Source organism: Castor canadensis, chromosome 10, assembly GCF_047511655.1.
Source record: "Castor canadensis chromosome 10, mCasCan1.hap1v2, whole genome shotgun sequence".
NCBI lineage: Eukaryota > Metazoa > Chordata > Mammalia > Rodentia > Castoridae > Castor > Castor canadensis.
In genome coordinates this window covers 128,920,029-128,936,493 of record NC_133395.1, presented here as the reverse complement: position 1 = coordinate 128,936,493, position 16,465 = coordinate 128,920,029, and the positions used below count along the sequence as shown (strand labels likewise).

Genomic DNA, 16,465 nt, shown 5'->3' with positions numbered 1-16,465 from the left:
CAGCCCCCTATACTCCCTTTACAAGGGTCTAAGGTGTCCACGTGTCGCACAGTGAGTGCTCAGAGTACAGGGGGCTGGGATTTTTTTGGAGTGACGGTACTTGGTCAAATACTTTATTGTACACTGCAGTTCACAGAGATTCCACTCTCCTCTAGGGTAGAGTGCTATACCGTACAGTTAGGGACAACCTCCTTTCACAAGGATGGATTTTGAAAAAAACCCAGAAATTTTTGCAGGCCATGTTTATTTATGTGTCTAGAGCTGTGTCCTTGGAAATAAAGCAGGAAGTGCAATCTTGGTTGCTAAGGCCCTACTGTATGGCTAGAACATCAGAAAAAGCTCTACTGTGTGCAGAGTTAAAGCTGAGCTCACTCTGAAAGTTTGTCAGGGAAAACGACTGGGAAGCTGGATGGGCCCTGTCCCTGGCTAACTAACTTCCAGCCACATTTATTCAAGGTGGCTGTGTCTCAGTGTCTCTTAGTAGAGTATAATGTAAAGCAAGAGGTCCCCTGCTGAGTTCCAGTGTGGACAGACAGGACAGGGACATCAGAATACAGAGAGAGGGCTCCTCCTGTCACCTTCACTGAAACACATGATTTTCATTAGCCATTTTCATCTTGGAAGGAAAATGAGGAGTTTTAACTCTCATTTAGAGAATGGTCTACTCCCTACTAATCTCCCTCCCCCCTCCTCTCTGCCCTTCCTTGTTAGCCCCCACTTGGATGTCTGCCACATGTGTGAGAGAGGACAGGCTGAGAAGGGGATTGAACTTGATCTTGACTCACTGTGGCTGTAGTTTCCCCACTATCTGTAAAGGGATAAGTAGGATGGCTGTTTCCAGGGAGTTGCCTGTTACCTAAGGACTGGTCAGTTTTGTGAGGTGGAAATACACCAAGTAAGTCCACCTGGATTACAACCCCTATTCAACCACTGACCAATTATTTGGCCTTGGAGAATGGCTTACCTCTCCGGGCCTCACCCTCCCTATCTGTAGTTAACTAGGCTTAGTTGTGCCCATGCTTCTCCAAGTGCAGGAGTCTTGGCACTGGGATGGTATTAGGTTACATTGACTCACATATGAAGAACTGTATTCCTTCTCAATCACTGGTCAATCCTTCAGATTGTTGAGGGAGAAGGAGAAGGAAAGAAGGAAAGGCAGTGGGAGAAGAAGAGGTAAAGGGAGGAGGGAGAGGGGGAGGGAGACAGAGAGGGAGAGAAACAAAATTTTCCAGTGATGCTCATGTTTTCAACACTGTTCTTTTTCAATACTGTCACATTACAATGGTGAGAAGCAGATTTTAACTTGTTTTCTTTTGCCCTACTGGGGTTTGAACTCAGGGCTTTGCACGTGGAGGCAGGCAATCTACTGCTTGAGCCACTCCTCCAGCCCAGGTTTTAATTTCTTCATCGGTAATCAACTGGAAATTTCCTCACTGTCTCTCTCACTCTTTCTCATTTTTAAGTCATTTAAAATTTTCTTTTGCTCCTCTCAGAAAGAGAAATCCATGACTTTGTTTTCGCTGGGCTCATTTTTGATTTATGGAGGGTGATACACAGATTTCCTATTGAAAGTAGTAACGAAAAACAAATAAAAAGTAGGTTGACGCAAATGAAAGTATTTAGCACAATTATCATAATAACTGCACTCTAATGAACACAATATATTCATAATCCAGGGATGTCAGGAATGCAGACACTGTAGTTTAAGAAACATGGAATTTTGTGATTTTTAGTTTATGTTCAACTCTAAACTTACAAGAGCATTCAGACACATGGTGCAGTGGTAGCGTCCGTCTACTTCCTTTCCCCAAGATGCGCTGTGTTCATCCGCACTGCTTGATGTAAATGGTAGGTGACAGATCGCAAACCTATTCTGATACCTTTAGGGAAATACTGACTGCCGCTCCCTACAATTTGCTAATTGTGCATTGTCATTGGTTTTATTTTCTGTCACTTAATATATGAGGAAACGGGGACAAGCACCTTTGCCTTGGTGTAATTAAAAATGAAATTATTTCAGGAACATCTGTTTGAAAATGGAGTTTCTATTTGTTTTATCACCAAAAGGTGGCGTCCTACCCCCATGCCCTTTATTTAAAAAAAAAAAATCCTTGCTTTAATTTAACAAAAAGAAACTTCCATTTGATTACTGATAAAGAAATTAAAATCTGCTCCATACGAATGTAACGTGACAGTGTTGAAAATGAACAATATGTTTAAGCTGTAGTTAAGTTTCCCTCTAATGTAAACCAAATGGACACAGCACTCTCTAATAAGGCAGTACATTAGACAGGATCATATACAAAACTAAGCACCATATATCATGGGATTTACAACCAGGATTTCCTTTTGTCTGCAAAACTTGTTGCCAACCTGACGTTAACCTCCACTTGCAAGTGAACATAGGATTTAAGGCAGTTAAAATGCACACTTAAGATCAGCAGCAATCTAAAGATACTTTTAGCATGACAGTAACAGTAATTTTTAAAACACACACACACACACACACACACACACGGTCTGAAAAACAAGATCAGAGTATGAATTGTTCTTTACAGACTGTGTATAGACTTGTCACATTTAAATAAACTGCTGTTTCTCTGGGTTCTAATTCTACAACCAGGCAGATATCACAAACTAATTATTTTTGGTAGAAATATTATTGAAATTAAAAACCAGGATTTTCTCCCCAAATAGACTGGCTACTTTGTAGATTTTCACCTGAATTCAGAATATGGAATTTCCAGGGTGTCAAAGGGTTGTCGAGACTATGAACTGACCCAACATAAAGGTTTCAGATCAGTGCCGAGGTCCTAGTAAGCATTCAGTAAACAGACATTATTACTGACAGCTACATGTAGACTGTGAGTGCCCGAGGGCAGGAATTTTATTTATTTGTGCATCTTTAAGTGCCTACTGTACAGTCTAGAACTAGAAGACTAGTGTGTAATATCTTCACAAAGACAACGTGAGCCCTAGCCTCTAGGAAGCTAAGAACTTCTATATTCACTAACATGCATTTTCTGAATGTAGTTTCTAATGGAAAAGCCTGGGTGGATATCTTGTCTGGATAACGGAGCTTCCTACAGCATGCATTCAACATGAATTTTGCCAGGCTGAAATCACCTCCCTTTTTCTGGCTGTATTCTGATGCACACTGAATGACTTTGCTATTGTTATTGTTTAACTTTCCAAACAGATACAAATTTAAAGTGGTAATCTTACTCTATGGAAGCAATCGAGATTTAAATTCTTCTGTAAGTGGATGTTTAACAATATTTGTAAAAAGACAATATTCAAAAGAATTTATATAACCTTTTCGGAATATTATCTACAGCTGTGCCAGTCTCAAGACCAAGGGGACAGTAGGCCTCCCCCCTCCCCAGGGGAGTACTTAGTAGCAATCCATAGGGGTGGATTAATGTATTTTCATAAAGAATTGTGTTAGTACACCAGCCAGCCAATAGTTGGAAATGCTGGCATGGGGGTGATGGATCTGGAAAAAAATTATTTCTGTTAACAAAACAAGCTATGGAGGTCCTATACCTTTCTATGTCACATTTTGAAAACACAAAATCCATTTCCTTTTCTGTATTGATAAAAGTCACAGAAATAGTAGTGTCTTTTGTTTTACATATGTATATCTATATTTCAAAACATTTCATTCGGGCTCCTCATTTACTCATTCAAATTTCTAAATTAAATCAAACTTCAAAACAGCAAAAAGAAAAGGTCTCACCTTTTCAAAGAATTGGACAAAGCTCTTTTTTGCACGTGACTGATGTGTGGGAGAGCAGGTAATTTGTGTTAAACAACTGATTGACATGCTAGCCCCTGGGTGTTTTCCTAAGAGGAACCATGGCAAGAACAGAGTTCCGTGCAGTCACTTTCCCCCAAAGTGGATCTAGCCACACATTCCTGCAGTGACTCTGACAAGGAAGGGGGCAAAAGCTGATCCCGCATTACACTCTCTCCTGACTCCACAGTGCAGGGGAAAAACCCCCTCACTGGCAGGGTTTCTGCTTCCTTGCAAACCCGGGTTTGTCCTTCTGCTGAACTTTCACCTCCCGAACTCGCCTTCTTTCATTGGACAAAGTGCAGAAAGAAAGGGGAGAGACCGAGGGAGGACGGGAGAGCAGGAGAGGGGGTTGAAAACCCCATCCCTACCTCCCTTCGCTTTAACTGTCACTGATGGCAGAACACTTTCACTTTTAACAGGAGGAAACTCACATCCTCGCCTATCCTCTCCCCTTCCTTCTGTATTTTTAGCTCAGAAACCAAGCAAATAGCCATCGTATTCCCATCTTCGTCCCTACTTGTTAGCACTCTCCGTCTCGATTTTTCCGGTGTCTGAAGGGCCCCCCTTTCCCCATCTTCTGAGGAATACCCCCTCCCGCCCCTATGCCCCTTATTTTCCAGGTCTTTCCTGCCAGATTCCTTTTTTTGCCAGGAACTGTTCCTGGCGTTCCCTTCCTCTCTCTGGTCTTCGGGACTCTGCCTCTCTCTCCTCTTCCCTATCCAGCCTGGACGCCCCTCTCTCGATCCGTCAGCCCCCTCCCCCCAACCCACGCGCCCCCACCCCCCTTGGCCATTGCGATTTTTTTTTTCTTTGCTGCGAGCCTTGTTGTTTACCCAGCAGGTGGATGTGACGTCAGGGACGCACAACAGCAAAAAATAACAACATCTCCCTCCGCGACGTGTTGGCCTCTCTCGCGCGCCTTATTTATTTATTTGTTCCGGGATGTCGGGCGGGGGGGGGGTGTGGGCGCCAGCGCCCCGGGGGCCGGGCAATCGGGTGCGGCTCTCAATCTGGGGGCGCTGGGGGGCGTTGAGGAATGCGTGAGGCGGAGAGGGGACCCTGGCAGGAGGCCGGGGGCGGGCTGCGGGGCGCCCTGGCCCGGCGTGGTCTGCGCCTCTGCCGCCGCCACTGGCGCTGGCGGGGCTCCGGGAAGCTAGTCCCGAGCGGAGGAATCTATTGTTATTTATTGTGTGGCAGTTGCATGCTGTACTCGCGGCGGCCCGGCCCTCGCCCGGGAGTGCGTGTGTGCGCGCGTGTGTGCGCGAGTGTGTGTGCGCGAGTGAGTGTGTGTGCGCGGGGTGCGCGCGCGGGCGGGAGTGGGCGCGCGCGGGGAAAGGCCCGAAAACACCTTAGTTTGCACCGAGAGACCATTTGCAGCGGGTGAGTTTGTATTTTTCCATTTCTGCTCCACTTTTTCCCAAGCCGCCTCCTGCCTTGTTTCCGCCACTTTAAACAACAACAACAACCAGCACAAAAAAAAAAAAAAAGAAAAAGAAAAGAAAGAAAGAAAGAAAGAAAGAAAAAAAACCCAACTACTTTTCACCTCCAGGCTCCACGTGCATCTCCCCCAGCCTTCCCTTCTCTTCCTCTCTCCCCCGGGTCCGGGCCCAGGCTCTGGGGTGGGCAGGGGCTGCGAGCAGGCGCGAGGGTGGAGGGAGCTCCGGCGGCGCCCGCACCCTTGGGTCTATTTGCATAAGTCAAGTGTGGGGGGGTTGGTGGCTGTGAGGAGGCGAGATCGCCTCCCCCTCGGCCCCTTCACGCCTCTCGCTGCGCTCTCTACGGTCGCTCCCGGTAGAGAAATCAAAAAGCCCAGGCCGCCTGTCGCAACTTTCAGTGCCCAGCGTCGGCGTCCAGTGGCAGCCCGGGCGCGGGCGGGTGCGAGGCCCGGTGTCGGGGCCTTTGAGGGAGGGGGCGTGCGTCGGGCGCCCCCCTAAGCTCAAAGTTTGGACTTGGAACAAACTTTTTCCCTTTCTTCTCGGGAGTATGCCCCTGGGCTGCCCCGCGGGCCGCGGAGGACTGAGTAGGGACGCCTGCGCCCTGGGCCCGCAGCTTGGGGATATCCCCTGAGCCACGCGCGTCTTGCCCTGAACCCAGGGGTGGGGACGCTGTCTCACTCCCCCTCGGAGCTTGGAAAACTCAGAAACACACCCGCGCACCCTCTGCCAGACACGCACCCCCACGCGCGTTCGGCCCCCGCGGCCCGAGCTTTCCTGAGACGCGCCCGCGACAGCCGTGGCCAGCAGATCGCGGGTGGGCATGGGAACAGGGTGCACTGGAGGAATCGCCGCGCCGGGATCCTCCTCCCCTCACCGCACGCACTTTCTGGTTTTATCCCCCTTTAAAGATTAGGGAACAGGGGATTTCCAAAGCTCTGATCTGTCCTGCGACGCGCGCGTGTCGCCGCGTCCCTCCGGCCCTGTCCCGACAACTGATGGCTCTCCGTTTCTCGCCTGCGCGCAGCCTTCCTCCTGAGCTCTCGGTGCTCCATTCCTGTCCCGCAGAGACGTCTCCCCGGAGCCGACGAGCCGAGACGGCGTGCGCTTCGGGTGGGGACCGAAGCGGTGGCGGCGGCGGCGCCGGGAGCCGAGGAGTTTGCCAGCTGCCGCGGGGTCGCGGTCATTTGCTGCCTCCGCCTCCCCTCGCCCCCGCCCCCCGCCCTCCCTCCTCTCCAGACACTGCCGCGCTGGGAAACTTTGATTCCTTCTCCTTTTTAGCCTTCGGCGAGCCCCCCTCCCCACCTGTTGTGAGCTCCGCCTCGGTCCCCGGAGACTGGCGGTGACACACACGGGCGCCGAGGAGCTCCGCGCCCAGAAACAAAGTCTCCTACCCCCTCTCAAGTGTTTGCTTCGAAATCGTTGCCTGCAGCCCCCCCATTCCCGTGCACCTCCCGCCCCCTGTGAGAATAAGGACTAAATAAACAGTTGTAACTCCAAACCTTGCGCCTGTGATCGTGTCCCTATCCCACCCCCTTCCCCACCCCACCGCGTCCCTCCCCCTCCTTTTTTGTTGTTGCAACTTTGTAAGATCCCAGGGAAGGTGCTGAGACTTTGGCTCGGGCCGATTTCCCGGTCTCGGGTTCCTTGCAGGGATTCCCTAAGCTGCATCCTTGCTTTCCTCCTCGCGCTCTCGGGGTCCTCCGAGCCCGCTGCCCTCTCTTGTCTTTGACCCCTCAGCCTGCTCATCTATCCCAGCCCCTTCGATTGCCCCCAGCCTGCACGGGGAAGATTTGCTCAGGGTCGCCCCGGTTTCTTGTCGACCGCAGAACCCGAAAGTTTGGAAGACAGCGCGCGGAGAGCGAGTGGGCAAGGGGCAGCGGCAGCGGCGCCGGGGACCATGGTGCTGCCGGCGCCTACTCCGCGGGCGTGAAGGCGGCGCTCCCTCTCCCTCCCCGGACTCGTGGGTAAGTCGAGGCGGCCGTAGCTGCCGGGGCAAGGATATGGGCGGGGGAGCCGGGGAAAGGAACACCCGACAGCCCGGGGCTGAACCCGGGATTTTCCATGCCCAAGGAGCCAGTCTTGGCGGCGGGAGCGCTGCGATGAGACTCCCGGAGCAAGGAATGTGCCCATCCTCAAGCCTGTAGGTGCTTGGAAATACAGGACTTTTTCTTTCTCCTCTTTCCCCGTTTCTTTTCTAAATCCGAAAATCTGGAGATCAAAGTTTAGCGTTGAGTGTAAAGTGTTTCGATAAAATATGGTGACATCCCTCACTGTCCTTCTCACCCCACTCCCTCCTTACAACTATTAATTATTTCCAAGTCATTGTGTCCAAATACCCTAGCTGGCTGATTACAAAGTGTATTGATTTAGTCTGGGCTCATACGTCCTAATTCATTTTCTTGTTGCTCGACCAGAAGACTCAAAATGAAACTTATTTCTTCCTCTTTCATTGCTCCCTACCCCCAACTCATCTGAGAGGCTTAAGTAGAATAATGAAATTAATATAAACATTTCATTTGGTTGCATTTGAGCTTATCTAGTCCTCTTCTGAGGGGCTAGGGCGGTTCTCGTGTCCACTCACAACACAGGTCATTTCTAAGTTACCATTTCTTATTTTGTTAACTGGGTTTTAAACGAGAATGCTGGAGAAGCATTCTGGACAGCCATTGAAAGGAGTATGGACATTGAAACCGGCTCCACCTCATCTTTTGTGGGAGACTTGAGGATATAGTTCTTGCAAATTAACTGAATTGAGAAAACCTCAAGGATATTTAAAGGATTTTTCTACTTCTGAAAATGTATTGAAGATGCAGAATTTTTACCTTCCACTCATGCTTTTCCTCAGTGAGAATCAATGGAGGGGGAGATGACTTAACTAGAATTTGAAGAGAAATTGTAAGACTTCAGGTGTTTTCTATCCATGGGTAGCTCATTTCTGTTTCTGAGAGAACTGTATCAAATTTTTGATAGAATTTTTCTGGAGTTTTGATTCTTAAAGTAGAAATAGTTGTTCCTTTGAGTCAAGGAAAAAAAAAAGCTGGGCTCACAAAATTGGAATTTTTTCCCCCGTCTTTGTATTTGAAATGTCTCATAATTAAAAATATAAAAAGGAACTCAACTAGACACATTCACAAGGTGTCAGCGAAAATCTCCCTGCACAGGGAAAAAAGGTTTAAAATCTTGCCACTGGCTGCATTGCCCCCCCCCCCACCCCAGACTTTGGATTAGTCATTGTATGAGAGAGAAAGAAAAAAAAAATCACTTTTTTTTTCTTTCTTTCTTTCTTTTTTTTTTTTTTGGAAAAGTAAACAGCCTCCAACTGCTGAACCTTGACAACCCAAATTAAGGAAGCAGAAGAGATCAAACAGAACTGCTGCTGGGTTGTTGTCAGGAGCTGCTACATGGAGAAGCCTGGACTCTCCGATCAAGTAGCAAGGCTAGCTATATGTTCACTTATGCAGAAATGGACCACTACAAAAGCAGAGCTTTGTTGTGCAGTCGCAGTCACATGTGGACGGAAATATCCAGCCCCCTTTTGGGCTGCATTTTGAATTCCTTATGGATGCTGAGTTACAAGTTATTAGTTTTAAAAATGGCATCCTTTAGGAGTGTACTCCAAAAGGTATCCAAAGAATATTAAGTCGTCTCGAAACTGTCTTGCTACCCAAAACTGTACAGTGGAATTCTTTTTTATGAACCTTAGACTCCTACACTAGAGTTAGATAACATTTTCTTACATGGAGCTTGGAAGATCTGCCTTGTCAGGGAAGCCAGGGCTTTGCATGAGAGGGTTTAAATCTGATGTGAAGCTTGGAGGAAAAAATAAAACAGAACAAAAAAAAGACCCCAGCGATGAAGTTTTGTGTCAGCCCATTCTTGGAATTTAAAAAAGCAAAGAGCCTTCTCCAGATTATATGTAACCTCCTTTCTTAGATTGAGGTTAACATGACCACGTTGCTACTTTTATTCAAGTTCTTTGTAACTTGCCCTTGCATGTTGTCTAGGAATATTTCACTGCTTTACATTTTTAAGGAAAGTAGCAACGTAATTACTGTAGCATTTTGTTTTTACAGGTTTATCAAAGTATAATGAAAGAAACATCAACTATTCAAATTAACTGGCTCAAATTAAGGAGTTTATATTCTTGGAGATGTCTGTAAGATTTTGTGTTTATATTTAAATCCTGGAGTATAAACTGTGTAACACTTTTTTTTCCCCTCAGCTATAAACTATCCCCAAATTAAATGTCATTTTTAATTAAGTAGAACAAAGTAGGAAATAGGACAAGCAAACACATATAGAAGAATAAAAATAATTGTCATTTAAGGCTTGTATTTTTAATTAACAAGTGTCGATCACATAGTAAGCACTTTTTTTTTCATAAGCTAGAGTTTCATAACCGTGGCACACAACATGTTTCAAAGTCATGAGCTTTTATTGGATATACCTTTATTGTATAATTAAGCAATGTGAGTTAAACATACACATGGACGCTATTAGGCAATTCTCTGCAATATGTAATGTTTTTAAAAAGCTATAAATATTTTCTAGTTAAATCATTTGTACCAACAATAGCAAAAGTTAACTGAGTTAATACTGAGCCTAGTGGTGAGGTTTTTTGTGACTAAGTTTTTCCTTGCTTTTCTTAACACGATACCCATGACTTTATAAATTTGCATTCTTAGGCGCTGTTGGAAGGTATTGTATTTTCAGCAGTTGTTTAAATTAACAGGAGGAGAATTGGGATATTTCCCAAACAAATATATTTATACCACAACACATCCAGTGCCAAAATTAAGAAAGAGAAGGGAGAACGTAACAGATGTGAACCTAACTTTTGAACCTAACTTCCTCTTTGCAGCCAGTCTTTTGTGCATATTTTTTGGTTTTCATGTTTTACCTAAGCCTCAAGACTCAGTTTTGAAGTAGTGTCTTATAAGATTGCACATCATGAAAAAGTATGTGTATTTAACCAAGGGTAGGTGTTATAGGATGGACCCCATTTCCTTGGGTGAACCAAAAATTTTTACAAGATACAGCAAGAGTTTTGTCTTTTAAAAACAATTTTAGGCACACGTTAATAAAATTTAAATAGATTGCAGGCTGTCAGAAAATAGTATAAATTGTGTTTATGACTCAGTTACTTTAAGGTACTTACATTAAAGAAACTCATTTAACCCCTGACTGAAGAGCATTAAGTGGGGAGGGAAGCCCTCCAAAGAGCTCCCTCGGCCCTTTGCTCTCCGATAATCTTAAATTACTCCAATTTAATTGCAACTTCAAGGCACTGGCTATGAGCTATTTCTCTATGACTGAAAAAGGATTGTCAGAGCATAGCTTGATTTGTACAGGTGGTATTTTTGTTTTTTTTTTAAAAACAATTTTGTTAAAGGCTTTTTCCTTTCCTTTCTTATCCTATTAGATGTCATATTCTCTTTATAAATTTAAGTCAGAGTAAATGCCATTTTTGCTAAGCCAGCAATATTGCCACCCTCCCTTCTTTTTAAAGTGTGTTTTTGAATCTAGAATATATATCAAAGCCCCAAGCAGGTAGGGGTTTGTTTTCTAAAGACAATAACCCCAAGAAAGGCATCTGGTGAATAGACAGGTGAACTTGATATACAAGACTTTGTGTATACTTTTATTATTTGCAGGGGATTTTTTCCCCTCATGTAGTAAATCACACCAGGTGATCAAACACTGAGTTTGTGAGACAAGCCAGCAAGCTCTAAGTTTGCAGTTGGGCCCTGGTATTTTCTGAATGGTCTTTCTGTGACTTGTTACCCAAGTCTGCAGGTCACTTAGCTATACGTGTGCTATCCAAGGAGCCATGATTTTGAAAATTATTTCTCTTGTCTGGTATTTGGATGAATTAAAGTTAGAGATGCCAAAAGCTGGAGTGGCTGCAGCCTCTGAAATGAGACAAGTTCCTGAAATGGGAGCAAATGCAGCTGAATTTGGGGTATCTTATGCATGACAGTTGTTTTTTTTTTTCTTCTCCAATTCATCCCCCCAACATTTATAGTTTATCTCACTGTACATGTGACCATGTGGTTAATGGAAATTAAGCAGATTTGGCTGTGTCTCCAGCCTAAAAATAAACGTCATAAGGAACGTTTGATTTCAAGACGTGCTTTGGTTTTTTTCATCCCATAGATTAAATGCTCTTGCTCTGAGGGCTATATGCTGGAGTTCTGTAAAGAGGAAGTACAGAGGGTAAAGTGGGTGGCTTTGGGAAAGACAGTTAGACAGCCTTCTTGTTTCTTTAATAAATTACTCATATTAATTACAGTCAGGTTGGGTGAAGGCATTTTTCAAGCCTTGTTTAGAAGGCAGTTCCGATTTTACTGAAATCTGTATCCTTTTCCTCTCCCAGTTGTTTGGCCCAGTCCTGAAATCTATTGACCACAGTGGCTTATTTTCCTTTTTGCAGTCCCCTGATGCCAGTTTTTAATGTGTTCCCTGCCTCTTGTGTACAACAGGTGTTTGTTTGGTCGTTATTTTATGGATCTGAGAGTGAGAAAAATGTTTCCTACCTAGGCAGCCACTGGGAGAAGGAGAACCTAGTTCTTGAACAGGTGTAAATGGGCTTGTCCTTAGGACCCTCCCTGGGCTGTTTTGTCTTAAAAAGGGTGTGGGAGGCTTGTTTGATTTACTGCCATGAAATTTATAGTTCAGTTGTGATAATTTAAGATTACTGGAAAATGAAGAGGGCAGTGGGAGCTTTTTGGTGGTTTGATCTTGATGCTCAATGCTGCTCGCTTGTGAGGTTAAATTAGTTTCTTCAATCCAGGTACTTAAAGTAACTAAATCGTAAACAAAATTTATATTAGATCCTGACAACTAATAATCTATTTAAATTACATTAAAGTATCTGGGCAAAAATTTAATTAAAGACAGAAGTACTGTCAAGCCCTGTAAATATCTTGACAGGTCTACTGAAATGGAACTGATACCACGAAATATTTACATATGTCTGGTGTGTTTGGGAGTATCTTAGCAGAGCTTGTGCAAAGCTAATTGCACTTTCTTTTCAAACTACATTTTTAATAAAAGGTTTTTTTTAAAGAAATATGAATACTTACAAAATTGTGTTCCAGTATTCTGGGGTTTACTATTTTGTTCTTTATATTCAAGATCATTCTGTAATGAGTTTATTTTCTCAAATTGCTACTAATTCATACAGCTGAGATGGAGAGACCCTTGAAAGAAAACCTCATGTCATTTTGTTGGATTTCCACAGCTTGAAGTTATGGGAGGGCTCCTGTGTGATGACACAGTCTACACAGGAACAGTCAGTGGATCAGGACTAGCCACTTTTGGGTTCCTGTTTATATTGAATAGACTAGATTGTCTTAGTGTGGGACAAAGCTTTTCTCCTGCATTTTATATTTGCATTACATTTCTTTATTACTAGTATGTCAGGTAGGTGTTGACATCTTGCCACATTCTCTGATTTTAGCTAATTTTGTGATCTGCTTTATTTACTAGGACACTGAATAATATTTCTAGCATCAAATTCAAATTCTGAATTCCCAACATGTCTTTCTCCCTCTCTCAGCTGTACATTTCAATCACAATAGGACTTTTTCTGCCTGTGAATAAGTGTAATATTTTAAGGTGTGTTCTTTAGGCTTAGTGATCCAGCGACACAGGGCTTGTGATCATTTTCTTAAGGTATTCTTGGTGCTCTTAGGACAGTGACTATAATCTTTAGAGGGGAAGTGGATGTGAATTTTGCTGGAGTTTCTCCAGCCCTAGTGACTGTCCTCTGAGTTAGTGATGCCTGGCTAGAGGTGCTGGTGATGTCTCCTCCTGGGACCAGGTGAGCACAAGCATGGAGGTAGCTGTGCATGTCTGAGGTGGAAACAGGTTGCAGGTGGTCCTAATTATGTCTTTGCTTACCTGTATTCACATGTGTGTGTGTGTGCACGTGCACATTGGTTATTAAAAATACAGATTCTTGAATCAGAATTTTTTGCTGACAGGGATATACATCTGTAACAGACTTTTCCTTGTAATCCTATGCACCAAGCAATTTATGCCGTAGAGATTCTGGAACTGAAATCTCTTTCTTCTGTTGGACATTACTGATTATTTGTTTGTTTTACTTTGAGGCCTATCCTATGTTATTTTGAATATATTTGAATTTCTATTAAGAATGAAACCCAGTAGTTTTTAACCAAGAGTGAGTGCCGAAATCCCAACACAGCTGTAGTTCCAAACACAGAGTGGAACTACACTGCTGTTTGACAGATGTGCCACCTCTTCTGTGGGGCCAGAGGTTTAGGAAAGTACTCCCACGATCCTTATGCCCAGCAAAGTGGATGGTCAGAGTTGGACAAAAGCCTATAATCAGTTGTAGGGGTTTAATTGAGTTTCTTGGCCATTATGAAACCTTAAGAGATGCATACAGGATCCCTTTTCAGAGTCAAGCACCAAAAGAAACATTAGATACTTAGAAAAAAGAGGCTCTACAAGGGCCTCACAGTTCAACAAAGTGGCAAGAATAACCTGGAACATCCCTGGTTTTCACCCAAGTATCAGATATTTCCTCTCAAGTTATGTCTGACTTGTGTGTCCATGTTTCCCAGTGGGTGTTGTCACACTGTAGGTACCAATTAGTGTCAAATGGCTTTCTGGAGGTTTTTGGGTTTTTTTCCTCTCTCTCTTAGAATTTCATCTTAATTTGAAAATCTGAGTTGTTTACTCATTAGATTAACCCTGCTGGCACAAGTGTTCAGTTTCCATAAGCATCTTGGGAAATTCTCTGTTGGTGTATGTGATGAGGCATGTAGCAATATTGATGGAAATAGTGTAGTCGACGATGCCACCCAAATAAAGAAACAGGATCCTAGGAAGAACGCATCCTCCAAGATTATGAGATAAAGGAAGATAAGATGCTAAAGAGCGTTCTTTAAATATTCAGGCTTCAGCTGAAGCTCTAACCACTAAGATCAAAAGCGTCATTTAAATAAAAGTTGTCCAGACTTTTTTTTATCTGTATATTTGTAATGTGCCTTTTGAAGTTACCTAGTAATAAAGTATTTATCCAAAATGCCCTCATCTAATTTTTTTTTAAATTTCCATTTGACTTTGGGTGTGGCTTTATTTTAATGGCTGCCAAAAAAGTTGTCAATTGTTATTTTTCTTTATGTTTAGAACAGTTGTTTTAGCTATGGGTTCAGGTGCCATTTGGAGTAGTCCTGTCATACAAAGTTCTTTCTTTTCTGTTCAGAACCTGGAGCACTTTAAAAAAAAATATCCCCAGTGGTCCAAGTTTTAAAACTAGAACATCACGGCTACTGAGTGAAGTGTTTCTGTAAAAGATGAGAAATGGAATGAACTGGAAAAAAAAATACAGGGTGCAGTGATAGGAATTGTGCAGTAATACTACTTATTGTCACTGGTTGATGAAATCCTAGTTTGATGTTAAATCATATCACCTTGTTTGTTGAGAGAACGTTAATCATTTCATTAAGAAAGGTTAAGTAATTAACTGATATTTCATTAGAGAATCAATGACAGACCCAAAAGCGATGTATTACAGAAATTTTTGCAAGAAAAGAGCATTTGCTACATGTAATTATTTGGAAAGAAGGTAGCTGAGCCTTGAGGAGCAGGGGACAGAGCACTTTTAGAAACTGTCCATGTCCACGTGTGATGACAAATACATTGAGAGAACATCATCTATTACAATAGAAAGTTGTTCAGTCTGGGTTGTCTTTTGTGGGCTCCGGCAGGCGTGTTGTTGCAGACTTGCTGTTTTGCCTGCCTCTCTGGGTTTAAGAAGGGTTCAACCGCTTAAATGTGTTCATCTATTTCCTAAATAATGGCTTTTGTTGCAGTGTGGTGCATGTTGACAGTAAACGTGCAGCCATAACTTTGGTAAGCTTACAACAAATTCTTATACTTGTAGAAGCAAGTTGTCTTCCTAGCCACCGACTGGGGGTGGGGTGGGGAGGGGACTTCTGTTTATGTCACACTGTCCTTATAGCAACCACAGCACAAAGCTTAAATATTCTGGGATGGGGGCGGGAGTCCTCCCTACCTGGCAGAGCTTCACCTTTCTCTCCTACCTCTTTGTCCTGAAGTCACACACAGGTCTATATGTCATCTGTTCTTCTTGCCGGCATATTCTTATAGACTGCAAATCTAAAAGATCTCCAAAGAGAAATCTCACTTGACTATCTGTTTTTGTTTTGTTTTGCTTAGGAAGCAGGGCAGTCACTTTGACTAAATATAGAGTATCTCTGTGTTAGAGAGGATTTTCCCATAGCACAGGACTGAGCTTAAAGAATTCTTTAAGTATGAGGTAATATTAGGCAATTTTGAAAACAGCGGAAATGGAGTTGATACAGGGTGTCAGTCTTAACCGGCACCCCAGTCAGTGAGTAAAATGGGTGATGTTTAGGCCTCAGACATTTTAATCCATCAGAGTTGAGAAGAACTTTGGAGGGAAAAAATTGGATTTTTCCAAACATGCATGCTTGTATTTTTCCATTTTTACGATGAACGGTGTAAGACACTAAAAAGGAACAAAGTATCATTCCCTGAGCACCTGTGTACTTGTGGTCCAGCTGAGGCAAGAACATGTGGCCGGTTCCTTCCTCCTGTGACCCCAGCCTTCCCCCTAGAAGGGATGTGACCACCCTTCCTTCTCGGCTGGCTGTTTTTCACCCTGAGCTGTTCTTCACACTTTAATATGTATGCATATCTTCCTCAAAATATAAGGTCTTGTTTTTCATGTTCAAGGTTTATATTGATAGTTTTCTACTGAATACACTCTTTTGTAACTTGCCTATTTTAATTCAATAGCAGTAGCAAAATTCATCCATGTGGCTATAGGTAGCTGAAGTTCACCCATTCTTCCAGGAGAACCTTTTGAGATGCTGAATATTAATTCAAGACAATTTCTGTACATCTGAACCTAAAACCCAGCCACATTTTCTAGTACTATACATGGAACATTTAGGAAGACTATGAACCCATCAATCCTGATTCAAACTTCATACTTCAATCATTTGCGTATTATTGGGGGGGGGGTTAAATAATCTTAACCATTTATCAGGAAATTTGATTAGAAGATAAGCTACCAAGTGGCTGATCCCTTACATTAAGGGATAAAAATAGGCAAAGCATTCATTTGAAGGAGCCTAGCCATTTTCTCATCCTTATTTAAAGACTTGGCTTAGAATTTAGCAGTTGCATATGCAGGGCAGCAAGTTAC

General features: G+C 43.5%; 2 protein-coding genes across 4 annotated transcripts in view; both read left to right on the top strand.

Moving 5' to 3' along the window:
• The window catches only part of Eif4e3 (eukaryotic translation initiation factor 4E family member 3), a 234,961-nt gene that overhangs the window by 115,073 nt on the left and 103,423 nt on the right, over positions 1-16,465 (top strand). The window contains exons 7-8 of one of the 3 annotated variants that reach the window (XM_074044242.1): positions 7,062-7,199; positions 8,541-15,175. The exons of 1 other annotated variant lie outside the window; for it this stretch is intronic. In XM_074044242.1, the coding sequence (XP_073900343.1) occupies positions 7,062-7,165 (104 nt within the window). In that variant the 3' untranslated portion in view covers positions 7,166-7,199; positions 8,541-15,175. Of the gene's footprint in view, positions 1-7,061; positions 7,200-8,540; positions 15,176-16,465 lie in introns of those variants that run through there. One more of the 3 variants, XM_074044241.1, reaches the window with a different exon arrangement.
• Positions 4,836-7,055, top strand: LOC141411563 (uncharacterized). Its single transcript, XM_074044605.1, has 2 exons — positions 4,836-5,179; positions 6,260-7,055. Exons 1-2 carry the CDS (start codon positions 4,836-4,838, stop codon positions 6,576-6,578), a joined length of 663 nt encoding a protein of 220 aa, XP_073900706.1. The 3' UTR covers positions 6,579-7,055.